Source organism: Phocoena sinus, chromosome 9, assembly GCF_008692025.1.
Source record: "Phocoena sinus isolate mPhoSin1 chromosome 9, mPhoSin1.pri, whole genome shotgun sequence".
Taxonomy (NCBI): Eukaryota; Metazoa; Chordata; class Mammalia; order Artiodactyla; family Phocoenidae; genus Phocoena; species Phocoena sinus.
In genome coordinates, this window is record NC_045771.1 from 18,202,115 (window position 1) to 18,228,964 (window position 26,850).

General features: G+C 40.1%; 1 protein-coding gene across 7 annotated transcripts in view; it reads right to left on the bottom strand.

Annotated features, from left to right (window-relative positions):
• The window catches only part of CALD1 (caldesmon 1), a 181,401-nt gene that overhangs the window by 67,883 nt on the left and 86,668 nt on the right, over positions 1-26,850 (bottom strand). For 5 of the 7 annotated variants that reach the window (XM_032642604.1, XM_032642603.1, XM_032642600.1 and 2 more), the window contains exon 2: positions 25,676-25,787. In XM_032642604.1, coding sequence (XP_032498495.1) covers positions 25,676-25,746 — 71 coding nt within the window. In that variant the 5' untranslated portion in view covers positions 25,747-25,787. Of the gene's footprint in view, positions 1-514; positions 728-25,675; positions 25,788-26,458; positions 26,653-26,850 lie in introns of those variants that run through there. The other 2 variants (XM_032642601.1, XM_032642606.1) reach the window with 2 other exon arrangements.

Sequence of the window (26,850 nt, forward strand, 5' to 3'; positions counted from 1 at the left end):
TCAATAGCACGTGCTCTGGGTCTTGTCCTGTCACAGTCAGATGGTCAGTGTATTAAGGGCTTTGGGCTGTTGACTCTAAGGATTGGGCAATGTATGCTTTAGCCAAAGTCTCTGAGCCCTGCAGATGGATCACTCCGAGCAGAGGGCTCAGGTCTAAATTAACAGCAGATCTTTAGAAACACGATGCTTTGTGGATCGGTATGTGGAATAAGAAAACCCGTGCCTTTGGTATAAACACCCCCAAATGGTCTACGAACCACCAAAATAAATAAATAAATAAGTAACAGAGGAAAACCAATCAGAACCACCACCAAGTTGAGACCAAAAAGTTTCATACAGGTCTGATATTTACACACTCACTGCCTTCCTTTGCCTCCTGATTTCTCCTCTCACCTCCCATTCCCACAACTAAAAGAAAACAAAAAAATTATTTTATTATTTTTTTTACAACGATTCCTTTATGCGAAAGAAGAAGAAGAAGAAGAAAAACTGAAGAGGTGAAGCGAGCACTCACTGGGAGAGCACGGCCAGGCTGCGTCTTCCCTGCGATCCGGATCCCCCGAGCATGTCTGCAGCTGGAAAAGGGCTGCGGGCGCAGAGGTGCTGAGACCCTCTGAGCGGTCAGGGCGTGGACCGGGCCCGCGGAGGTGCCATGTTATTTGTGGCTGAAATGCAGTGTGCAGGATGCTCCCGGGCTCTCCCTTTGTGTTAACACTTTGGTCTGTCCCTGTGACGAAAGTCTGGGCTTGTCCTTTGCCAAATTTACTCCTCCCCACCCTTTCCCTTCGCATAGGATCATCAGAGAGCTGATTGTTATTTTTTACTGTAATCTCTCTAATAGAGGCCCATCATGTTTAGATTTAGATTGTAAACGGCCCAGATTGCTTTGTGATTTCCAGAATGTTATTACTGGGCGGTAGGGGCCAGGATCCCCAGTAGCTTTCATGATGAAGACTTTATATGATCAATTACAAATAATTCTTCCAAGGCAGAGAACTAGTTAAAGGAAAAGACACTGATCTACGTGCTCAGCCTTTTGGAAAACAGTCGACCATGGTATCACTTGCATGCACAATCCAATTCTGAAGAGATCAATGGAAATCAGCCCACCAAAAAGTTCATCCGGGTGCAGTTCTCAGGCCCTTGTTCTGAGCTCTGTTCTCAATTAGCATTGGTGTCAGTGGCTTCCAAAGCAAACAGTTCCCACTGAGAAATCAAATCTGGGAAACTCCTATTATCCCTTTTATTCAGGGGAAGATGCATGATATAAAAATGCATACAAAGGCAAAGGGAAGAGAGCCAGAGGATCAGTGATATGCTGTGTTATACAGGGTGTTTGGTGAAATGAGGGCAACAGCTTGACGAAGGGACATGTTGCAACAGTGGGCCCGGTCTGCCCCCGTGGCACTCTGGTGTGGTGATCTCATCCGCCAGGCCAGGCAAGGGAGCCTGGTCAGCAATAGCTTGGAAAGCAACCAGATTCCAACCCCTGTGGAGGGGGCGGTGTTGATTCTATCTGGAGATGACACTCTATCTAAGCTTGAGTTATGAATATGCTTCTTCATCACTAACAAGCAATGAACAGATTGCTGCTGGGCACCAAGATACTTATGGGACTGGCTTTCTGTTAAATAAGTAGAACAACCCAGATCTCCACAATGTAGGGTTAAGATGATTCTTCTGGTAAATAGCAGGAGAAACAATCAACTTTACACATTGATTCACATCCTTCATATGATGAAAAACATCTTTTGAGATCTATGGCTTCATATCACAAACATGGACACAGAGGCACAGAGCACTTCAAAAGTTCACCCAAAGTCATGGAGAGGAACCAATGCAAGTATTCCTGTGCTCAGCTTGAAGAGGTTTAATTTAGTTAGATTAAATCCTCTCTTCACTTTAACTAACTAGACAATTTTGGTTGTTTTATTGCTTAAGTACTACGCTGTCCTCAAAGCCATAGTTTATAGAGTAATACAGTTTAATGAACTTCAAAATTAATTATCTCTATATGTCATGATGAATATACACCTTTAAATATCCCTTTGATTATATATGTTATCACTCAGCACATATTGACTATTTAAAGTGCATGAGACACTCACTGAGATCACACAAGAGGCTTTAATGAAATACTCACTGACTAGACTTGAGTTTATTGCTCCAAAGCTGTGATAGATACATGTATTGAGGCATTTTGCTATTCCTCTTTCTACCACATTTTTCCCATTTAATTTTTTTCCTTTTAAAATATTCAGTGATTTGCTGTGGCAAGCAGAATAATATTCCTCCCAAAGACATCCATGTCCTAATGCCCAGAACTTGTGAATATGTTACTTTACATGGCAAAAGGGATTTTCCAGATGTGATTACGTTAAAGGCATTGAGGTGGAGAGATTACCCTGGATTATCCAGATGTGCTCAGTCTTAGTCACACAGGTGTTTAAAGTGAGATAAACCTCTCCCGCTGAGGTCAGAGGGAGATATGGGTATAGAATAATGGCCAGAGAGATGACCTTGCTGGTGCTGCAGATAGAGGAATGGGGTCCAGGAATGTGGCAGCTTCTAGAAACTGGAAAGGCAAGGAAACAGATTCTCCCATAGAGCCTCCAGAAAGCAATGCAGCCCTGTCTATATCTTTATTTTAGCCTAGAGAGACCTGTGTTGGACTTTGAACCTCTAGAACAATAGATAGGTTTGTGCTATTTTAAGCCACCAAGTTTGTAGTTATTCATTACAGCATTGATAGAAAACTAATACATTTGCTTATGGGACTCAAATGACCTTGGGAATACGTTTTGCCTCCTGATTTCCCCCATTTCCCACCCCCACTCCAATTCTGAGGTGGCAAGTATAGCTCTGGCATATTTGGAATAAGTTCATAGAATGGAGTAGCCTGGAAAAACTTCAGTGGTTCTTCCAGGCCAGCCCAGACTCTCTCTCTCTCTTTCTCAACACACACACACACACACACACACACACACACGCGCGCGTGCACAGGAGAGCAAGAATTTAGTAATCTTCCACTAATATGCTGACATTCACGCACTGAAAGTCTGCGAATGGCCAGCTGTATAAAAGATATCCACCAAGTTATTTTCCTAGTTGTAAATACAGAAAGAGGGAAATCATGCACACTGTAGTTGGCCCCTTGTTATTAATGTAATGTGTTTGGGAAGTAGCTGTCTGTCTTCAGTTTGTAAAACTAATGGATGTCATAATTCCTGCTACCTAATAGGGTACTGACATGACAATAGTGAAGAGAGGAGTGAGTTTTGGGCGTGGGTCAGACACCAGTAGCGCACAGGGAGAGCACAAAGGACAATAAGAAGGAGACTGGATGCATTTGGAGATGTGAATCATGAGACGAGAGCAGGGCTGGAGTAGGCAAGTGCTCCCAGGTAGGCTTCTGTGGTCCAGCTTCCTGGGGCTGGAGAGGCAAGGTGAGAGGAACTAGGAAGAACATACCAGAAGGTAATTGGTGAACAGTGTCTGTTTCTGCAGAGACCAGCAGGCACATGTGCCGTCACTGTGTAGCACAGACACGGGTACTCAGAGTCCAACTTCCAGAACTGGTGTCTCTGAGAACTGAAGTAGTGATCATTCATTGGCACCATGAACAGCAGGGCCAGCAAGACAGTAGGTGTCATACATATGACATTTCCAGCCTCTTTTACTAGGGGAAACGGAAGTCTGGGCCACTCTCAAATTACTGATAGCACCCTTCATTTCTAGATACTTTGCTTAATTTTTCATCAGAGAGATTCTGGGCTGGGAAGGTTTGAAGGAGGTCAGTGCTATAGAATGAAATAGCTCCCACCACAGGGTGGTCTTTTATTAATAAAATATGATTTAAAAAATAACTTTACTTCATGGAGGTAGGATCTCCATGATCTCTTCCAGACTTTATGGTCTGCAATGGTTGTTTAAGAATAGCTTTTACCTTGGAGCAATTCCCTAGGGAAAAGAGAGGTATGTGGGAAGTGCCCCTTGTACTGCCTTAATGCACTTAAGACACACACATACAGAGCCACTCACCTCCTACAGAAACACAACATAAAGTCAAAGGAAATCTATTCACATGAGAGGCAACCGTTCAAGTAATTTAAAGGGGATGTTTAAAACATCTTGAAGAAATTTTTTCTTACAAAGAAATTCATAGACTCTACACATTTAGAATGAAGCAAAAGATCTTGCCTAGACAACGGCTCACCAAGGTGTGGACAGGAATGGAAACGAAGGGGTTAACTACATATTTGTAGGCTGAACCTCTTTCCTCCTTTCCCTTGGTGACTAGAGTCTTTCCTCCACACCTGAGGGCATCACCCTCCTCCTCACTCCCCACCCCCAAAAGCACTGAACATGTTCACTTAAACTATATTGCTTTGTATTTTCCAGTGATATTGCTTTTTAACAGATCTTCCTAAGAAATCTTCTCATGAAATACTTCTCCCTTTTTCCATCTCCTTCTGCAGAAATTACAGACTCCTCTTCTTTCTTTCCTCTGCTTTCTACCATCCAATAAAGTCTTTTCCTCACCTCTCCTTCCCTATCGTGTCTTTGATAAAGTCTTCGTAGTTCCCACTGTGGAATTGTGTGATGGGCTGGGTGGAGGAGGGGGTGGAGAGATGTATGTACTGTTATAGAAAGTCATTGTTTGTCACGAGAATCTGTATGGCCTTTGCTGACACAATTCTCTGAACTATTCTCTGGTCTGACTCCAGGCCTGTAACACATCTTGAGTTGCTATACTCTCTTGTCTGCCTTACAGTGTTGGCCATATAGTTTCTGTCCCAGCATCTTCCCCTTACTTAACACTATTTGAATATTTACTACAAGCAAGTCGTGGAGTTAAGTGCCATGGAGGGCTCCAAAGATAAGAAGGGCAGTCCCAAAGGGAGATAAGATATGCATACAAATATACTAATGCAAGATGGGGAGGGAAGAGTATTCTGAAAGCAGCGGAGCTGAAGCACCATACTTCTAAGGTGACATCCTACGATCAAGGTCCCAGTGTTTAATCACTCTTATGCTCAATTTATTCTGTGATTGAACTAGACTTCCTGTGGCTGAAATAGAAATCCACTTATCTCTGTTAGGGCCACAGGTATTAAGTCATCCTTCAGTCTGGTCTTTTCTAGGCTAAATGCCAATGCCTATTTTCCATCCTTTTAATATCAGCTTGAAATATAACAACTCTTCAAACGGGAAACCAAAATTGGACATAATAAAGGCTTGACCAAGGCTGAATGTGGCTGGCTGAAGTCCCAGAGCTGCCTGCCACGTTCCTGTTAACACATCCTAACATTGTTTTCACGTTGATAATAGCATCTCTTATAGAGTTCATTCATTAATTTTTGTGCTAAATCCAGGGTGGTTTTTTTTTTCTTCTCCAGATTTGTTGCTTAGTCAGTCTATCTCCAACATTTATCTGTTAAGCTATTTTTGTTGTTATTAATTACCCTTAATATAAAGAACTTCATACTCTTTCCAGAGACTCATTTTTCAACTCTTTCAGGTTACTCTCTGTAGTATTTTTCTTGCCCTCCTGCTTAAAACACAAAATCTGATTTCATGAAAGGAGAAAAAGATCTTTCAGAAAGCATATACCTGCATTTCAGTACCTGGGAATTCTAATGATCTATTTGAGGCAACATAGAGTTCAAGGTCCTCGACTGCACTCAGAGTGTATTTATATATTTCTATCTCCCATTACTAGGCTGTGAGCTCCCTGAGGAGGGGGACTATGTCTTACCCATTTTTGTGCTCCTCCCCTCAGCCCAGTTAGCACAATGTCTGGCAGAGATCAGCCCTTCTGTAATATGTGCTGCATAAGTGAATTAGGGCACCTGGCTTCATAAAGAGCAAATAATGGCCTTGACCAAGTTAATTTGTTTTTTCTGTCGTTGAGTTGAAATAGGAGGATAACTGATTGGTGGCCCGGCCTCAAGTTCAGTTGTGCCTACCACTGGAATTGAGATGCATCTGGGCTTGTGTGACGGTGTGGTGAGGGAGGCCTAGGGAGCCGATTTGCATGGGGGTTTGGAGAGTTATCTGCTATTCCATGCCTTGGAACTGGTCCCTGAGTGGAGGCCCATTGCCATATGTCTGTGCCCTGAGGACAGGGGTGGGCTGCAGAGAAGCGGGAGGTTGCTTCCACAAGGTGTTTGCTGAGTCTAGGCCAAGCTTTGGTGGCCAGGTGACAACGAGAAGCAGAGGAAAGTGTCCCCCTTACTACCTCTACACGAGCACAGCACGGTTTTGGAATTCCGGAAGAGTGAAGCGAACGCAGGGCCACTTTGGAACCTTGAAAGATTGTATCAAGGGCACAAGACAGCATCTTTGACATGGAAGCCCAGGGTCTCAAGTGAGCCCCAGGGCAGTGGGAGAGAGGGGTGAGGGCTTCACTGGGGCAGGGGGCCAGCAGCAAGGAGCCATGGGAGGTTGCACATGGTGGGTGAATGCACCATTCATGAGGTTTTATACGACAGACTTCCAGAAACAGAAGGACTTTTTTAAAAAAATTGATGGTGGGGTGGTAGTCCTGCATCAGCAGAGATCATTAAGAATTATATTACTAGTAAAGTGATTCTGTTGACATCCATAGGCAGATTCTGATTGAGGATATATGGGTGACAGTTATAAGGTTTCTGTACATTTTTAAAATTACATCCTATTCTAAAATCTTTTAGACAGACTAAAAGGAGTAAGAAACTATAATGAAGATCTGTGTGCTCACCATTCAGCTTAAGAAAGAAAATTTGCAAAGTAGGGCTTCCCTGGTGGTGCAGTGGTTGAGAGTCCGCCTGCCGATGCAGGGGACACGGGTTCGTGCCCCAGTCCGGGAAGATCCCACATGCCGCGGAGCGGCTGGGCCCATGAGACATGGCCGCTGAGCCTGCGCGTCCGGAGCCTGTGCTCCGCAACGGGAGCGGCCACAACATTGAGAGGCCCAGTACCGCAAAAAAAAAAAAAAAAAAAAAAAAATTTGCAAAGTAACTTTGTGCCCCATGCGCTCTCCTAGGATGGCCTTCTCTCCCTCTCTACCTGTAGGTGGCTATTCTTCCCCTCCCCTCCTCTCCTCCCTCCACAGCTGGCCCCACCCCAGAGGGCTCACCAGCAATGCCACCCTAGTATGTATTTGGTTCTAGAATGAAACAGGATGGGTGTGTGGGAGTGAGACGTCATTTCACTCTGTCTTGATGCTTCTGTATTTTCATGGTGAAATGCAGGTCCTCTGGTCATGATACCACCGTTCAGTTAAAAAGAGGGCATTCTTTCCTTCCCAAGGCCAAACCTTGAGCCCCAGTATTACGTTGCTAATTCTTCCCCTTAAGAAATCCTGACCCCCAGCTGTACCCCGCTGGCAATCTAACACGTCTTCAGTGCAATGCACCCTAACACTGATCATAAAGGGGACTTTTGTTCAGTGAAAAGATTATTGGCATTTGTCACTGTTTTCCTGGTATCTCCTGAAGCATTCTGCCTTTACCCAACAAAGCTATTCCTTCTCCTTTTCCCTGGAATGGCTTTTTAAACTCCCTATGCTTCTCTGAATTCTAGTGGTTCTTTAAGAACCAGTGTCTGGCTCCACCTCTACAAAGTCTTCCTCATTTTGACTTTATTTCTTTGTAATTTATCATCTTAGGAGGAAAGATGAGAAAGTTTGAACCCACTCTTGTTTGCATGCATTTGAGAAATAGTTATGTTGTCATGTGTGACTCAGCCCTTCCAGCTGACTTGCTGTGAGGCTCCATTTCTGTTTAAACTCTTTTGCAACAATTATTTAGGTCCAGTCTCTAAGTTCTTTTTAAAATCTGGGGGTTTTAGCCAGCTGGACTATTTTCTCTTCCTGGAAAGAAAAGTTTCTATCTTAAAAAGATTGTGCTTCTAACTCCCCTCTGCCCTCCAGCTTGAAACACATCTTTAAAACGATAAGACAGTGCTTGGAAATAGTAGGGTTCTAACAACAGTTTCTTGAATGAATGATTGCTGGTGCACATCTATAAAACTCTGGTTCTGGTCTCAGAAAATAATAGTATATACCTTATATAATTCTAAGAAAGAAGTGTGTACACGAAAGATATGATTTCTGCCTATAGGAAAATGAATTTAGCCCTTGGTGATAATTTTAGAATATAGATTTCTTGTACATAGATACAATTAAACTGTAAAGGAAATTAAGAAACTATCATGGGGACTCTGAGGATGTAATTCTGGTGCAGGGAAAATGTCACATCTTCAAAGGAAGCACGTTAGTTCATAAGCCACAGAATTCTCAGTGTGTATCACTCTTGTTCAAAGTATCTAAATATTTCCACACCATAAATTTATTTTCTGGTGTCCACTTTATGCATCTGGATATTAAATTTACACATGGTTTTTATAGCTCGAATCAAATCCAGATTTTTTTCCAGTGATACCATATAAGGTCTAAAAAAGTATTGATTTCTTTTTTAGGAGGTCAGACCTGGATTATATTTGTTCCTATTGCTAGAGAAATAGTCCAGTGTGTGTTTTGGATACTTTGGATGTAGTGTTTATTATTGGTATTACATAACTGACACCTTTTAAGGTACTGTCCTATTCTGTGATTAACAGATCACATGAATTAGTACATGATTATGATATCTATCTATAGATAGAAATAGATGGATGGATACACAGAGTCTTATTTATTCATTGTTCATGTGTATATACCTTTTCTCACCTGTTTTCTGGCAGCGATGATTCCTAACACCTCTTTTGCAACTGATACAGCTTAAAATAGTGTTAGACATATGGCAGGTGCTCAATAAATACTCATCATTTGCTCTCTGGGTTAAAGGGGGGACAGCAATGGAGTAGAGCTGCTGCATCAAGAAGGCCAGTTGGCTGGTCCTCCCAGACTCCCACAGAGTGGCCTTTTTTGGAGTATTTCTCATGGTACAAGCTCTAGAAGCTCTGCTGCCCCAGCCACTGGATCTTGGGAGTTCTCGGAATGGACAGGTCTCAGAGAGACTGATTGGCTCACAGACTCACAAGAAACTGATGTATACATCAGAATCCCAATTAATGCCAATTAATTAAGATAGTATGGATGACCTCCCTCTTCAGTGCCTGGGGAGCTGTCACTTCCCAACCAGGTTACCCCGATTCCCCAAGCCAGAATGTCAGGAAGCCTCAGTCACCAGAGACTGCTTCATGATGTGGTGTCAGAGCAAAGGGAGGGAACATCACCATGAGGAAGATTTCACCCAAGCCAAGCAGAGATGTGCAGAAACACCTACCTCAGTGGAGAGAATACTTATCATGTCACAGGACTGAACAAACCCTGAGATTCAAGGTCTGTTTTATCTGGATATTCCTAGATGACCAGTGCCAACCCTGGACCTGGCATCCATGCGGACCTCTTCTACTGGCCCATTCTTTTTTTCAGACTTACTAAGGCCATCAATGATGTGGACTGAATGTTTGTATCCCCCCAAATTCATACATTGAAATACTAACCCTGGATGGGATGGTATTAGGAGGTAGGACCTTTGGGAGGTAATTAGGTCGTGAGGGTGGAGCCCTCATGAGTGGGATTAGTGTTCTTATTAGAATAGACATGAGAGAGCTTGCTTTTTCTCTCTCTCTCCTGTGTGAGGATACAACAAGAAGACAACCAACTGCAAACCAGGAAGGGGTCCCTCATCAGACACCGGATCTGCCGGCACCTTGATCTTAGACTCCCCAGCCTCCAGAGCTGTAAGAAATAAATGTTTTGCCTTTTAAGCCACCCAGTCTACGGTATTCTGTTATAGTAGCCCAAACTGACTAAGACAATAGATTACAGTTAGACTCCACTTGCTTATATCTGAGAGACCTAATGTAATTTGACACGCGTTGAATTTATTAGAAATGTTCTTTTGTACACTTTTTGGGCGCCTTTATGGTGGCAGCTTGAGACAAGAGGTTAGAAATAGACTAGGAGAAAGCTCTTCAGCTTTAGGACATTATTTTACTTTGAAGTTATTGAGCAATGAAATCAAGCTATTATTAAGACCAAGGCAGGAAAAACCAATAGAGATCCTTTTTGCTCATTAGTTCATAGAGTAGAATAGAACAGGGAAGGGGTTTTAGTGAAAGCATTTAATTAAAAAAATCATATTCATTTTTCTTATTTAAAAGCCAAAAGCCATCTGGAAAGCTTTTTAATTTTAAGACCTTATGAAGACAACAAAGAAGATAAAATGGATGATACTTACACAAAAAGTAGCATACAGTACACTTCAAATCTGAAAGCCAGTGACCTGAAATATGCATTCAGTTTTCTAAAATATGCTGCAAAGTAAAGAGAGCTGGGGTAATCTGAGATTCCCCTAGGTATTTTAGAACTCAGTGTCTTTCTAGGATAACTTCAAATTATCTTTCTTTTTGACTCTTTTTCAGTGGATCTAAGAATTAAAAATTAAATTAAGATACAATTCTGAGACTATTCTATAGTGCTTCCAAGCCTATGTGTTCTGGGTGTTCCAGCTCATTAACTTCATTTTAATTACAAATTTTATGATAATGAATTAACCAAAGGGTATACTTTTGTAATTAAGAAACTCAATGCCTACTGCAGAATGTGTTGTATCGTAGTCAATGTTTACTAAATTAATCTGAATCTTAGAGTTTTGACTAATAGCTATTTATAAATGCTTCTCCTCTTTCTTCCAAACAGTACTTTTTGAGGTGTATGAACTATTAATAAAAACAAAAAATTCTCCACTTCACCGAAAATAAAGTTAACCCTCTGTATCTTGGTTTAAAAGTCTTGGGTTTTCTAACATCTTTCTTTATTCTTTTTTTTCTTTCCTTGGTTCATCCCAATACTAGAAAACAATGCACTATTTAGACTCTAAACTTTAGACCCAACTTGTGTGTTAAACACTCTCTATTTCAGAAAGAGTGTTGGTAAATACTAGTCTGAGGTTGGCCCTACCCCTAATCTACTTCTGCCCATCCTCCTGGGATTAACTGAGGTTGTTTATGTCTCCAGACCACAAACTTCATCTTTCATTAGAGAAATTTTTGATTATATAGTTTGTTCACTGTTGGACTCTTTGGGGCTTGGTATGAACCCTGTAATTCAATGATTATCTGGTCTTATAATGCAAATGTTAATAGCAAATAACACTAAGAGCTTGAGTACTAGAGCAAATAGGCCAACTAAAGGGAATCTACTCTTACCATATGAATATCACTTGCCTCCATGATGCGACTAAGTAAGCATAATGGTCAAAATTACACGGGGTAGAAGTCCACTATCCTTAATAATCAGAGAAATACAGGAGGTGAGTTTCTTCGTATCTCTAGAGACAAAGATAGGAAGTCAAAATTCCAGTGGCTTATCAGGAGAGTGATGGAACCCCAGGTATGGTATGATGGTGTCAGTACTCGGAGAATACCACAAAGGTCACCAATGTTTCTGCCTCCCGTAAACAGCTTGTCGAAGTGAGCAAAGTTCTGCCTTGGTACACAGATATGATCTGAAGTATCTGTTTGCTCATTCATTTATTCAGCATTGAGTATGCGCCTTTGGGGAAATAAAAGTGAGTAAGATGTAGTTTTGGATTTAGAGTTGCTTTCAATTTGGTGGGGAAAAGAGACATATAAACAAACAAACAATAAAATGGGTGACGATAATTAACATACAAACAAATGCTATGGGAAACCCAAGGTGGGAAATCAGTCACTTGATTGGGGACCTCTGGGAAGGTGTTTTCCAAAGGATGACTGTTGAGATAGGCCTTCAAGGCAAGAGTATACCACTTACAAGAGCTTCAGGAGGTAAGGACAGTGGTGTGGAACAGCATAGAATCCCTATAAGCCTGAGGACTTTTGCTCACTTAGATGCAAAACCAGACAAGTAAGTGACCAACAGCAGGGTTTAATTCTGATTGGGATAAAGCCATCATTTTAAAGTCTTTTGAATTTCCTCTTCAATTCACAACTAGGGGGAAAGGGAAGATAAAATGGCTGCTTCTAATCTGCATTTGAGGTCCTAAGCCCTCTCCAGGGGTGATAGGCTCTGGGGAGAGTGAGAGGTAACACTTTATAGCATTTTCTCTGAGTCAGATTTTTGAAAGCCTAGAATGCCTGAGGGCCAGTTAGATAGCATAAGATTAGCAGAGAGAGAAGTGTGAACTGTCTTTTGAAACACAGTATATGACCAGAATGAAACTTGCCACTACACATAGAGTTAAATAGAAGTGAATCCGATCTAAATGAATCATACAGGTACCCCTACCTGATAAGCATCTTTCATGTGCAGCTCCCTTACACTTTTGATGACATTTGTCCATATCTCATTGAATTTGCTCAGGGACACTTTCGATGACATTTGTCCATATCTCATTGAATTTGCTCAGCCACCCTGAAAAGTGTTAGTTGTACTTTACTGATGAGGAAGCCCAGATCTTCTAAACTTTCATCCAGTATCCTCTTTCTCTTATCCTTGATCTAAAAGGTACTTTCTTTCATGGAGTTAGAGGCAGTTGTAGGGGTTAGCCGCAGCGTAACGCAGAGGGAAAAGCACCGGAACTGGAGTAAATGACAAAGTTTCCGGATTTACTGCTGCCACTGACTGTGTGCTCTTGGACACATAACTCTGCAAGCTGGGTCCAATGATTCGGACTTCCAAACTCTTTCCTGAGAATGCAGGGAAGAGAGTCTTAATTTCTGACCACATAACCCAGTAGGATACTAGGTTATGTTTCCTAGCAGTAATTCCGCATTTCAATCAGAGTTCTTGTGGAAGACTAACTCCTTTCTGAAGGGCGTGCCTCCCTGGTTCACTCGACCATTGCTCTGACAAATGTTTCAGTGAGATAGAACTTATATTCATGCGCCTCTGAAGTGAGGCACTTAGGAATGAAAGGATTAGGAATTTCCATCCTGCCTCAGCCTTGAGTTTTATAAAAGCTTCATTCTGTTCAGTTCATAAGCCATGGAGCTTCCATAGCAATGATACTCCCTGGGTAGCCAGGATATACTCTGAGGGTGCTGGCTCAGGAAACATACCTATATTTGGAATGTTTTGCTTTCCTGGTTAATTAGGTGGGAAGAGTTAAAGGGCTCTTAAAAGGGGACTATCAGGAAGGAAGGGCATCAGATATCAACTCTTTCTATATCACAATTTTTGTCCAAGTCCCCTTAACAGTAATTTCTCATCCTCTTCATCAAGGAAGGAGAAATGGTGAGGGAATGTTAGATCTCCAAAATGGGCCCCCACTAAAAAAAAAAAAATCAAGATATACACAACAGTTTTGATTAGAGAAACAGAAGGACTCTTCAAGGAAAGAGTGGGCAGAGGTATACATCTACTGCAGCTGCCAATAGTGCCTTGGGAAAGATGGAGTGTAATTATACCTGCTGAGGCTTCTGGTCTTCGAACCAGCGTGACAACCCATCATCTCATCATGCTTGTCTGTTTGTTCACTTCCTGCTCAGTAATTTACCATATTAGTCTCTTGATTTCCCCAGAAAGACCTGCCAACAGTGCGAGGTTTTCTGTGGGAATCAAAACTGGTTTGACTCTGTTATGCTAAGCAGTCACAGTAGAGCTACTAGCTCCAGAAATAAAGGACTGTTTCATTACCTAGTTGCTGGGGCCAGCTCTGGAAGTTATCTAGTTTTCATTTGGAGAGCCCCTAATTTTGCAAAATTCCTGCTGGACAATAAGACCCAGGTTACTTAAGAAAATAAAAAGCACACATTGAGCAATCTTCTGGAATCTAACAGTTGGATCCCTAAATGGTACAGGAAGATGGAAGCCAGTGAAGATGTGACACGGGGTAGACCATTTCACCCATAATGGAAAATATGAACATCGGAAGAATTTCCTATTTTAAACAATATGCGATTTAAAGTACACTCTCTGGAGACTCTCCTGAATGGCTGCTATTTATAGTGGCTGATGTGTACTTTAGCAAGATTTTTATTCCACCAAAGGAACTGTATGTGATGTAGGGGGTTATTAAAATGGAAAATAAACCCTCACATTTTAACTTAGTTAATTGGTACTAATCTCAAATGTAATGTCAAATCTCACTAATCTAGACTAACTGAAAGGAAGGTCTTTACAAATTATGCAATATTTTTAAAGAAATTCAGTTTTGAAAATATGTTCAAGCATATCTGGTGACTTCAATCAAACTAAAAAAAATCAGAAACTTGTTTAAAAATTGCATGAATAAAAATGATTTATAATTAGCAAATTAAGCTTTTAAATGCAGGTGAATGTTTCCAGTTTTTTAAAAAGTTTTAAAAAGTTGTGCTCTCAAGTGTTTAATAACTAAGCCATGGAATGTAGCTTGCATATTTAACGTATTAATCAAATCCTTTACTTATAAATAGTTCAAATTTATACTCTTCTATAGTTTCATAAAGATTTAAAGATGGAAGAATCTGAATTAATGAAGATTTATGATAGACTAAAAACTGATTTTCCAGCTCCTGATGAACATTACTTATTACGTGGCAAACTAGTGAAAAGAACTGATTTTATTCACAAGGTATGCACATTATTCCTCTTTAACCTCATTCACGGATGAAAGAGAATCCATTTATACAGCCTCTGTGTCGTTCCAACACGCTCATGTTTCATGTCCAGTAGTACTTTCTCATAACAATATTAAGAACCTTTGGGATAATAAAGGTTAACTATTTCCCTAGAAGACTTCAAAGCAATTGAGATAGATTTCCCTTGAATAAGAATTTGGAATAGTCTGTAATCAATCCTGTCTGCATTCCCACCTGGCCAAATGATAGCTACAAATGCAGATCTCTTATACTTGGCTGGTCAGTGAGAAAACCAACGGGCAGAATAGATATACTCAACATACATATTTGATAGCCTTCATTACACTTTGATTTTGATGAGCATTCTTTGCTGGTAGAGAATTTTTTGTTCATAATACTTCTCCAGGGTTCCCAGCTGTGGACATAGAAGGACTCCTTTTAGAAAGGCAAATTTGTTGCCCTCTCAGAGAACGGTGGGCTCTCATTAACACTTTCACCTGAGTCTGGAGAGAATCTTTGGAAAGCTTTGGGTCACAGGATGCTGGAAAAACTCTCACCTAAACTCATATCATCTTATTTAGAATTTTTTAAAAAAATAAATGAATTTTTCAGAGTTCTGGTTACCTCTGAGGATGGGGAGGCAAGGGGGTGGGATAGGAGAGGGGTCTGCCGGGAGTTTCAGTGATACTGGAAATGTCCTAGGTCTTAAGATGAGTGATAAGTTTATAATGTAGGTATTACGATGATTTATAACCTCTGTATACATTACATAATATTATTTTGTGTGTATTGGCTTTTTCATAATTAAAATGAATAAAATCACTAATTTAGAATAAAATGATTAGAAGTTATTCTGTACAATTTAGGCACATAACTTCCTTTATATTATTAGTACAGTCTTTATGTATGCTGTTAAGAGGCTTTAGGTTCCTTCTCTATTTGTGTTGAAACCATAATTATGTAATATGAAAAAAACCCTGTAATTCCACAAGGCAAAAAAAAACTATTTAGAATATATGATTAATTGAGTATTAGATACATAAATTATTGAGATCAAAACCTTGATATGTTAGACACCAGACTACCCTATATCTTTATCTTGATTTCAAACCAGTATGGAAGATTTAAAAAAAGACTCTTTAAAATAAGGAGGTAGATTTTCTTTTCAACATGGAGACTTCATATCCATAATTCTCCCATCACTTTCAAGGTGATGGCTAGAACAGATTTGAAAGAGAGTGGAGACTGAACACCAAACTGTCTGAAGATGTGGGGACTGTGCACATGCTCAGGGATTCAGAAACCCCAGAAGGCAGCTGGAGAGGTGCCGAGTTTCTTGGGAGATGACTCTGGAGAGGGCTTTCCTGATAGCTCTTTCCTTACCATGTCCTCCAGCCAGCCGAAAAGTAGCAATGACAGGGAACATTCACCATGCACTAATCATATATACATACCATATATATCATATATATATTCTGTCTATCATCTATCTATCTATCTATCTATCATCAGTCATCTATCTACCTAGTGCTTTGTAATCTATATGAACCTTATGAGGCAGAACTGTTATGAGGCCATTTTCCTGATGAGGAAATGGGCTCAGTGAGGCTAAGTAGAGTTATCCTTGCTAACCCAGCCAGGAATCACACCCAAGTCTGCATAATTCTGCTTTCTGGGAGATATCATCATGTCTGTGTCCCACTCCAATCTTCCCCATTCTCCCAAAAGATAGTAGTTATAAAGGTGAAACATGAAATCCTCTTTAAGGAATCGTATCAGTTCCTATCTCTCTCATATTTAGAGAAGAAACTCCTTTGATGAATCTGAATTGCTAAAATGAAACTGGTAAGGATGGAGAAATCCTACATAGTAACTTAGTATCATAATTAAGGTTGGTGTAAAGAAATCTTGCCTAGACAACATATGCCAAATAAAAGACTTCAAAAATTGATGGCAAATGGGGTTCTCTTTGGAAAATCACCACAGTTTTCTTTTCCTTCTTGACTAAGATGGCAAAGTTCGATTCCTAGCTCCTAACAATTAACGGTTTTCATTCTCTATATCTACTTATCTTTCTTTGCTTTTCATCTTACTCACCATGAAGTAATCTGACCAAGTCTCCTTTTATTTTGTAATATTATCCATAAAATGTTTTTTAAATAAAAAACACCCTGCATGCAATACAGTACAGTATACACTATTTCCCCCAAAACATGCTCTACTTTCCTAATCAATAGCCATGGCATTTTCTACAGACAACTCCATTTATTCAGGGGTCTACACTGTGCCAGCAGGCTCTGCCTCAGCTTAGCAGGGTGATCTTGAGGAGGTCAGCATCCCTAGACTTAAGTCTCTTCATATGTAAAATGAGCTTTTAAAATTCAGTAGATCAGGGATTCTTGGCCCAGTGTTCATGGGCCCTGTGGAGGTCTGTGGATGGAGGTCCATGACGCCACTGAAAGGAAGTGCCAAGTTTTGTGGGTGCATATGTACATTTTTCTTGGAGGAGCGTCTATAGCTTTCATCAGACGCTCAAAGTAGTGTGTGGTCCAAAAATGGAAAAGTAACATTCCACTACAGCAGAGTATCTATAAGGTTAGTGACAGCCTTAAGATTTCATGAGTGATGACGTGACTAAGCCCCTGTTCTAATGGTGAGTACAATCTTATTGAAAAAAATCCAGAGAAAAGTCAAGAAGAGTTATGCCAGCAGCCTCCTTTGGCTTGAGGGAGAAAACTTGATCTCCTCTGTTTCTATTTTCCTGTGAAATGGGAATAACACGGGAGATTTTTTGAGGGCAAACAAAACAATGACTTTGTCTACACATGTAAGCAAGTTACCTGAATAAGCATAAAAAACAGTTCAATTAAGTCCAATAGCCTCATTTTGTCTGTTGCCACATAACTGCTTTGAATGGTTTCTCCCCATCTTAGGGAGTTATTTTGGCATTGTAGAGACAATGGACCTTCAGCCAAGACAACCAGTTGAAACATGAAAATTTCTATTGATCAATTTGTTACAGTGAAAAGGTTTTGAGATTTGGGGCAGGCAGAACCAGATTGTACTCCACAGCTGTATGAAGTTGGACATGTAACTTAACCTTTCAGACCTACAGTTTCCTCAACTACAAAACAGGGATAATAATATCCAGGTCTGCTATAGACTGAATGGGTCCCCCCCACAGTAAATTCATATGTTGAAACCTAATCCCCAATATGATGGTATTTAGAGTTGAGGACACTGGGAGGTAATTAGGTCATGAAGGTGGAACCCTCATGAATGAGATAAGTGCCCTTTTTAAAACAGACCCAGAGAGTTCCCTCGCTGTTTCTGCCATGTGAGGACACTGCAAGAAGACAGCTGTCTATGAACAAGGAAGTGGACCCTCACCAGATACTGAATCTGCTGGTGCCTTAATCTTGGACTTTTCAGCCTCCAGAACTGTGAGAAATAAATTTCTATTGTTTATAAGCCACCCAATCTATGGTATTCTGTTATAACAGTATGAACAGACTAAGATAAGGTCATAGGGTTGTTCTGATAATTAAATGACATAATGTATATAAAGTGCATCACCTAGCCTGGCACTTAGCTGATGCTAAACAAATGATGGTTCTTTTTCCTGTCTAACACTGGGTGAAAAATTTGGCTGAAACTTTTTTCTACTTGAGAACTATTTTTGCTGAATTGAACTTTTTAGGTAAAATTCTAAGCTATGTTTTATATGCTATATTTAAAATAAAGACATATAATTAATGAATTAGAAAATTAACTTCATAGCTACAATATGTGATTTTAAAATCCTCATATAGCAATTATATTTGTGTGGTAGACTTATTTGTGACTACAAGTTTTATTTCTTTCCCAACTTTAATAGAAACATCTTAGCAAATATTCAGGTCAGTATAGGAAAGAAGCTTTGCAGAAAGGATGCAACAAATCATAATGACTGAGCTGACAGATGAATGAAAATTCAAATTCAGTAAAATATTATTTTGTACCAAAGGCCTGCCAAAACATTAATATGATTTTAATAATAACATCTAACATTTATCGAGTATATACTGTGTGCCTGTAGTTGTGTTAATTTCCCTACATCAGTTAGTTAGCTTAATTCTTTTTTTTTTTTTTTTCGATACGCGGGCCTCTCACTGTTGTGGCCTCTCCTGTTGCGGAGCACAGGCTCCGGACGCGCAGGCTCAGCGGCCATGGCTCACGGGCTCAGACGCTCCGCGGCATGTGGGATCTTCCCGGACCAGGGCACGAACCCGTGTCCCCTGCATCGGCAGGCAGACTCTCAACCACTGCGCCACCAGGGAAGCCCAGTTAGCTTAATTTTTACAATGATTCTGTGAGGTAGAATAATTATCCCCATTTTTATACATAAATAAATTGAAGCACAAGATATTTAAGTAATTTGTAATGAGGTTACCCAACTGACAGTTGTCAAAGTCAGGATTCGAACTCAGGTCTGTCACACTTCATCACCCACATACTTAACTACAACATTGTCCTGCCTCTCCCCAGGTGAGCGAAGACTAGTAAATTATGAGTCACACATACCGACTGTAAAAAAAATTCAGCACTATTTTAAACTATAAGTGTATTGACTCATATATATGCCACATTTTTTCCAGATAAGAATGGAGTTATGGGTCAGCATGTGAGGTCCTTAAGAATCTAGATTTTTAATTTTTATTGAACAAGTGTCACATTGGGTAGATCCTGGACTCTTGATGTTCTACTGATCATCATAAAGTGGGATACTTTTAGGACCAGAGGAATTGTTAGGTAAGTGGAAATTGGTCCAAATATGCCATTTCCACTGTTTATAATTTGACCGTTTATAAATTGACAGAGGTAATAAATAATGTCTATTTAGAGAGAGAACAAGAGAGGGAGCATATGAATATGTATATATATTGATTCTTCGTGTGGCTGGACACAAATAAATAATTAAAAATCCCTTAGGTGAAAATTATCTACCTCATTTTCCCAGTGCCCCTCCGTTCAAGTTAGGCTGACCCTAAACAATATCAAATAAACATAGAAACCTTACAGCAATATTTTTAAGTCTCTTTCAAATGAATTACTTGAAAAAAATCTTTTAACTTAAAAGTAGAAATGTAGATGCAAATCCTAACATTTTTTTTTTTTGCCCCCTGGAGTGATGAATTTTCTGAGAGACCTAAAGGGAAGTTTTGAGCAAATTTAGCTACTCTAATAATTTAGACTGTTTCCAAAGAATATTTTATTTAACTTCCGAATGGAAAATAATTTTCTGATTACAGAGTAACAAAAAACTGCAATTGAAAAGAGTTTGACTTGAAATTTCAAGGTCACAATGGTAAGCATTTTAAACAAAAGTGTTTTTGTGTAATCGTTGATTGGCCATGCTGTTAAATCATGTAAAAAGTTTCAGTAATAGACTCCTGGGAGGCAACTACTTAGACTCAGAGGACTTTAAAAAATTGTTTGCTTTTTTAGTGAAGTAAAAATATTTACTTTCAAATGTCTAATCCTCAGTATATTTCAGAGGCCCGTAAAAATGTATGAACGATGACAACAGCAAGAGTGCTTTCATTCCCTTTATTTATGTCTATGAGCCTCTGAATCTGATAACAACTGTACAATAGGGTCCTTTCTTCTGATCAGAAAGAGGAACTTACATTTGGGTGGGGAAAGCAGGAGCTGGGAATGCAATGAGTTCACATCTTGAAAAGTGAGAGAGCTGCTCGTGAAAACAAGCCCACCGTGGGGAAAAGTACGTCTCACTGAAGATCTCATCATGGATAAACCATCACTGCAGGTTTCTCAGCAGATACACCAAAGCTCAAAATCCTTTGGGCCAAATATAATAGAAGAGCTCAATTTGAATTGGTGTGAATTCTTCTTGCTGAGAGAGTGTGATCCTCCCTCAGAACTTGTTACCAATCACATCCTCAAAACTCTTCACTCAACAGCAAATTCCTGCTTCTCACCTTCCTAAGGTCACCTTCCTAAGGTTCCTGTATCCTCTGAGAAGTGTAGAAAGCAAGCATTTTTGGGGTACTTGTTGAAAAGGAAGAGAGATGAATATGACCTCTTTGAAAATGCATCCCTTTCCACTACGTTTTCCCCTGTGAAAATGTTATATTCCCCGATGATATAAAAGGACATGCATGCATAATCCAGGGTAGATGATCAGGAAGAGATTGGAATGGAAACAAGTGTATCAAGTGTTGATGAAGATGTACGTGGATCAGGGGAAAACACGTTAAGAAGCACTAAGAAATACAGAGACAAAGGTAGAAAGGGATTGAAATAAAAGAAACAGAAAGGGAAGCTGAATATACCCATTCATTTTGTATTCCCATGAGATAGGTGAAGAATAATAGACAGCAAAACAAATTATTTGCTTGTTCAAATAAGTAACTGATTCAGAAATACAGTTTAATTTGAGATGTGTACAAATAGTATCTTTTGCCTAGAAACAAAGCATTTAGGATTTTCACTGACTACCTGCTCCATCCGTTCTGCCTGCTGAAGTTTTTTTCTTCCCCTTTTAGTCAAGTTGGCTCTAAAGTTACTAATTCATCTATGATATAAGCTTTGTGACTGTTGGGACACTGCCTGGACTGGTGAGAACTCAGCCCTATGGTTCAGTTTACTATCTTGTACCTATTCAATACATTTTTTGGATGACCGAATAAAAGATGCATCGGATGAAGAGCAGGACAAAGAAGGGAAGTATATTTTTGATTTAACCAGGTTCCCAGTCTAGGCTACGGCGGGCTAGGTGATGTGAAACGGACTGGACTGCAGACCCTTAGAATGAGGTGTGTCCACAGGAGTCTCAAGGCAGCTGTGATGCAGTGAATGATTGTCAGTCCCAAACCCAGGAAAGCTAGCATGGCCCAAAATGTACAGTGAGGTTTTTCAATAATCTTTTTAAAAGCTCTATTTCTGAGGAATAAAATGTATAAGAATCTAGTTTATTTTAATTTGTGGCTATAACATCTGGTGAGAGTACAGGTTTTAAGTTATTTATCATTGCAAAGTAGAACAGCACCTGCTCGTCAAGCTCAATAACAACTAATTAAAATAACAGGGTATTTTTATTTGGAAAGGCTTTGTGGGTAAGAAGTCGACAAGTCAACAGTCTCTTCTCTGTGTTACCGTTTCCCCCATGCTCTCTGCAGGGGTACAACATACAAAGGGCATAAGCCATCTTTAAAAATTATCAGGGAATATCAGAGTACATATTACATTTGAGGATGTAAAAGTATAGCTGCTTGATACAGTGTAGTTGCTTTTATACAGGTTGAAAAGCATTAAGCACACTTTTCCCATTTCTGTCATTCTGCTTCTCTGTCCTTGGTGCCCCAAAATAAAGTTTGAAGCAGAGTAGAAGCCCAATAAAATTTTGTTGAATGAGTGACTGAATGAATGAGCCTGCAGCTCTGAGCTTTGGGGCCACTCCAGATCAAGGCTGAGTTTTTTCTTTTAGTTGCATAAATCCAAAGGAGAGTCCATTTTGGCCCCAGGTATTAGGCGTAAGGTCATAGAATCTCATTTTTCAAAATGGAAATCTGCCTTATTGTTTTATTTGTTTTTAAATAAAGTAATACATGATCATTGTAAAAAATTAGACAATACTAAAAGCAAAAGGAAAATAAAAATTGTCACCAATCCCCCACTCCTGTCACAGATGAAGAAGCCAAGTTCTAAAGCTAAAGGAAGAGGGACTTGCCCAGGGTCTTATATGCCCTTTATCTTCAGATCAAAGCCAAAATTTTAGATGGCGTTTAATTTCTGGTTCTGGACATCTGTTTCCTGTACACACCCTGAAATTTCCCATCAAAGTTGGCTGGACCATAAAGCCTGACCTTCACTATTCCCATAAATGATCAGATTTTACAAAATCCTAAAGGGTGAACGTGGACTTGCTTAACAAATTCCAGAATAACAGGACTAAAGTGTTCACCTTGAAACATGAAAAGGTGAACTTAGTACAAATATAAGGAAGTACTTAAGTATTTCTCTTAAAAAAAAGAAAAGAAAGAAAAGGAATCAAATGAAATACAATATCCCCAAAGAATTAATACAGACAGAAATGTAAGTTAAACAAGTGTATTATAAATTTACTTTAGGTTATTAAGGGTACCTAACTAAGCTTCACTGGGTACATTTTTTTTAAAGATTGACTTTAAAGAGAGACATATCCTTCCACACAAAACAAAAAACTGGAAGGAATGAACCACGTAGATGTGTGGAAAATTCTTAGGCAAAATCCTGGTTCTAAAAGAACCTAGTTTATTCCCTGTAATTACAGTATGGGTATAACCACAGTAAGTTAGTTCTATTATTCCTCTCACGTTGAGTCCCTGTTTCCCAATTCACATAGCAAACAAAGAAGCTGAAGATACTGATCTAGCCTGATGCCCAATTTCCTGTCCCTATTCCTGAGTCCCCCAAGCCCCAATTCTGTTAGGCCTGCCCCTGCACTCTGGCCTGGTCTGTTTTCTGATCCTGCTATACTTTGGATTTCTAGCACACCATGAGGGACATAAAGACAGAAACTATGTCTATTTATATTTCCCCATTTTTTCTCACTGTTCCTAGCACAGCGCTGTTGCTGAATAAACATTTGTTGGGAACAGTATTTTATAGACTTTCAGGAGAAACTGAGGTCACATAACACATCATTGGAAAGGATAAGAGGTATGCTCCAGTGGGCCTGGACACCACCTACAAGGCGTCAATGTACGCTCAACAATGGGCGCCCCATACTCTCCCTGGTTCTCCCCACTCGCTGAGTTTGTGTCTCCTTCGACGGTTTCCATTATGTCTTTATGACCTCTCACTCTCTCTCTCCACTTGCTTTCATGCCACTATCACTACCATCCATTTTCTGCTTTTGTGCTACCACTGCCACACTGAGTGTGCCCAAACTGACTCCTCTAATAATAATTTTTCTCCCCTTTTGAACAAAGATTGACAATTTCTATCTCCCAATGCCTGGAGGAAATCTCCAATTGGATGTGGTTTCTACCTGAAATTGAACACTCTCCCCATGCCCACCCAAGAATGGAATACTTCACAGTTTCCCTTTCCAGCTCCTCAGACTTACATTCTGTGGGACAGTCTGAGTTTCTCCATCTCCTGAAAGATTTGCTAATTCTCCCTCTAAAGACGCTCATATTTGATCTTCACTTCCATATTTGCTGCCCTGATTCAGTCCTCATCACCGTGTGCTCAATACTAACTCTTCCAGTACGCCCACACTCTAGCCCACTGTAGATAACGCTCTCCAGTACGCATAGCTCCCCTGCTAAGTCTCTGTCTGTTACCTTTTGTATGAAATAGAAACACCCAAGATGTACGAGTCTAACTCATTCTTCCTTAAGCACTTAACAGGTTTCTTGCACCGGGGTTCTTATTTCCACCTCTGAGTTTTGCAGATGTTACTCCCTCCTCTACATGGCTCCCCTTTTACTCTTTGTCATCACCATTGTTACTCCCTCTATGGCTCTCCACTTCCAGGGAGCTTTTCCTGACTGGTTTCATCACAGGATGATAACTGCCTTTTCTTTTCTTGGTATTAATTTTTAGTTCTGACTATATTGCTCTGTTGTTTCTTACTTGTTTAGCTAATGATAATGGTTAAAAAAATAGTAGCATACCATTTATGTGTCAGGTACTAGGCTAGGCCATTTATGAAGTTCAATAATCTTCACAACAACCACAGAAGCTACATAGATATTATGCCTATTTTAAAAATAAGGCAGCTGTGGCGTAGCGAGAAGTCACTTGTGCATGGCCACACAGCTCATAAGTGACAGTTGGGATTTGAACCTACAGAGGCCAGGTACTGTTCAGGGTACCATGTGTCATATAGCAGCCTACTCCGACCAAGTTAATCAAAGGCAGTAATTTTACCTTCTTCTTTTGAATTCTCCATACCAATAGGTAGATCCTATGCTTCAAATACTTTTTGTTGGGCTTCCCTGGTGGCTTAGTGGTTAAGAATCCGCCTGCCTATGCAGGGCATACGGCTTCAAGCCCTCGTCCGGGAAGATCCCACATGCCGCGGAGCAGCTAAGCCCATGCACCACAACTACTGAGCCCGTGTGCCACAACTACTGAAGCCCATGCCTAGAGCCCGTGCTCCACAACAAGAGAGGCCACTGCAGTGAGAAGCCTGCACACCACAACAAGGAGTAGCCCCCACTCGCCGCAACTAGAGAAAGCCCACGCGCAGCAACGAAGACCCAATGCAGCCAAAAATAAATAAATAAAATAAATAAAAAATTTTTTAAATTAAAAAAAAAATATATATTTCTTGTAAGTGTAAGTTTCTAGTTTTCTTCTGCAGGATCACTAAGGGGTCATCTTACTACCATCTTTTCACTTGCGCACTGGAATTACTGAGGCAAAATTGATTTGCTTTTAAGATCATTGTTTAACATTTTTCTTCCTGTGAATGCCTACTCTGCTTTCTCAAAAGAACATCTGAGTTAAGTCACATTAAATGCCACTGTCTTTTGCTCTGAGGCCTAAAATTTTAAAATATGCATTTATACCCCTTGCCCCACATGTTACTGCTTCATTTCCCCAACCTGCCCTTGTAAGTCACCACAACAGAGGCCTCACACAGCATAGCAGCTTCCAACTAGACTCAGAATCTCCACAGTACCACACTCTACTGGCTATTAACCCATAATATGTGAATTACTGGATTTGGCGGCTGTTCTAATAAGAATAAAACTTTGTCATAAGATCCATCTGGGTCTTATTGCCTTTATTCTTTTAGAGTGAAGACTTCCATTTCCAGAATGGTTTCAACATTCAATATTTGTCATTTCAATATTGTAAGTGCTTTTAAAACTTTTATCCATACACTGCTTTTGTCATTTAAAAATTCTAATATGAAAGACAATGATTCAGTGCAACTATTTGTTTCGTCTGCAATCTCTCTTTTTCTTGATGTTTGTTTGTGCAGAATTTAGAGTCTTAACAGTTTGGAACATTTTCTATAACTGCTTTCGCAAACAGTTCAGTGTGCAATACATTTGGCCCTTGAGGCTGAGGATCTTTGAGGCCTGAAACCAATATTGTGGATAACAGAATAGAGATACCTTTGAACCCAGATCCTTACCTTTCTGCTTCCAGACGCATCTCTTCCCGCTTTTGCCTCCTAAGTTCTCTGCGACGTTCAAAATCATCCATGGTATGGGTTCAGATTTAGGGAGACCAGATAATGTCTGGATCTAAAGGGGAAGAAGTAGAATCAATATCATAGATGAGTTGGAGGATTATTTCCCATGAGTCGCCTCAGCCCCTCACCATTTTTTTATCCCCTTTTCCTTTACTCTTAAGAAAAACACCTTAGAAGATGAGTGAGGTAGCCAGTGATCAGTTTCTGCCTCCCAAGCCAAGCCTTGTCCTTTATGTGTTAAATTCAGTCTCATTCATGTAACTATTAGAGACAAATAAGTAAAATTCCAGGATCACAGTTTAAAAAAAAAGGGGGGGAGACAGAGAGGTCTGAAGACTTGAAATATTGCTGGGATCACTTGAGAGCTACTGAATGGTTTTGTTCTTTGTAACCTGCTGAACTACAGACAAAAGTTATAAAAAAGTGAACAAAGAAAGAGGAAAGGAGAAAAAGAGTGAAAAAAAAAGAAAAGTGGCAAGAAAAGGAATTTGTAGGAACTAAGAGAAAAGTAAAAGTAAAAGAAAGAAATAATATAAGTATCCAGGCACAATTTGCACATCCTAAAAGAATATTAATATCAGAATGATAATAAAGACCACAGCAATAATACCACGAATAAACATAATGCAGCAGCATTTTTAAGAGCAGTTACATATGATCAAACTGTTTTCAGAGCTCAAAAGTAGCAGCTCTTTGTAACCCAACCATTTTATCCTTTCCTACCTCCTCCGTGATAGTTTTAATCCCAGAAAGATCTTCCCTTTCCAGCTCTTCAACTGAGGATTCCGCTTTTCCTGCGTTTCTGTGCCATGGAGTCAAGTATTCCAGAATTCCCCTGCAGCCCCCAAACCCAAAATGACTACCAGAAAAGGGGAAGCGGGCTCTTTTTGTCCTTGCTTTGTTTACAGAGCTGTCAGTGGTTAGTTAAACTCGGCCTGGAATCTGGCATTTAAGGCCTGCTTGAAGATTGTTTCCTGTGTGGAGCGGGAGGCCTCCACTTCCTCTGGAATCCTAGACTCTCTGCTGCACTCAGATCACAAAAAATATTTTCCAGCCCTTTCTGTGCACATGAGACGAGCCATTTGCCCTGCGTAAGAAAATAGGGAGACGTGCAA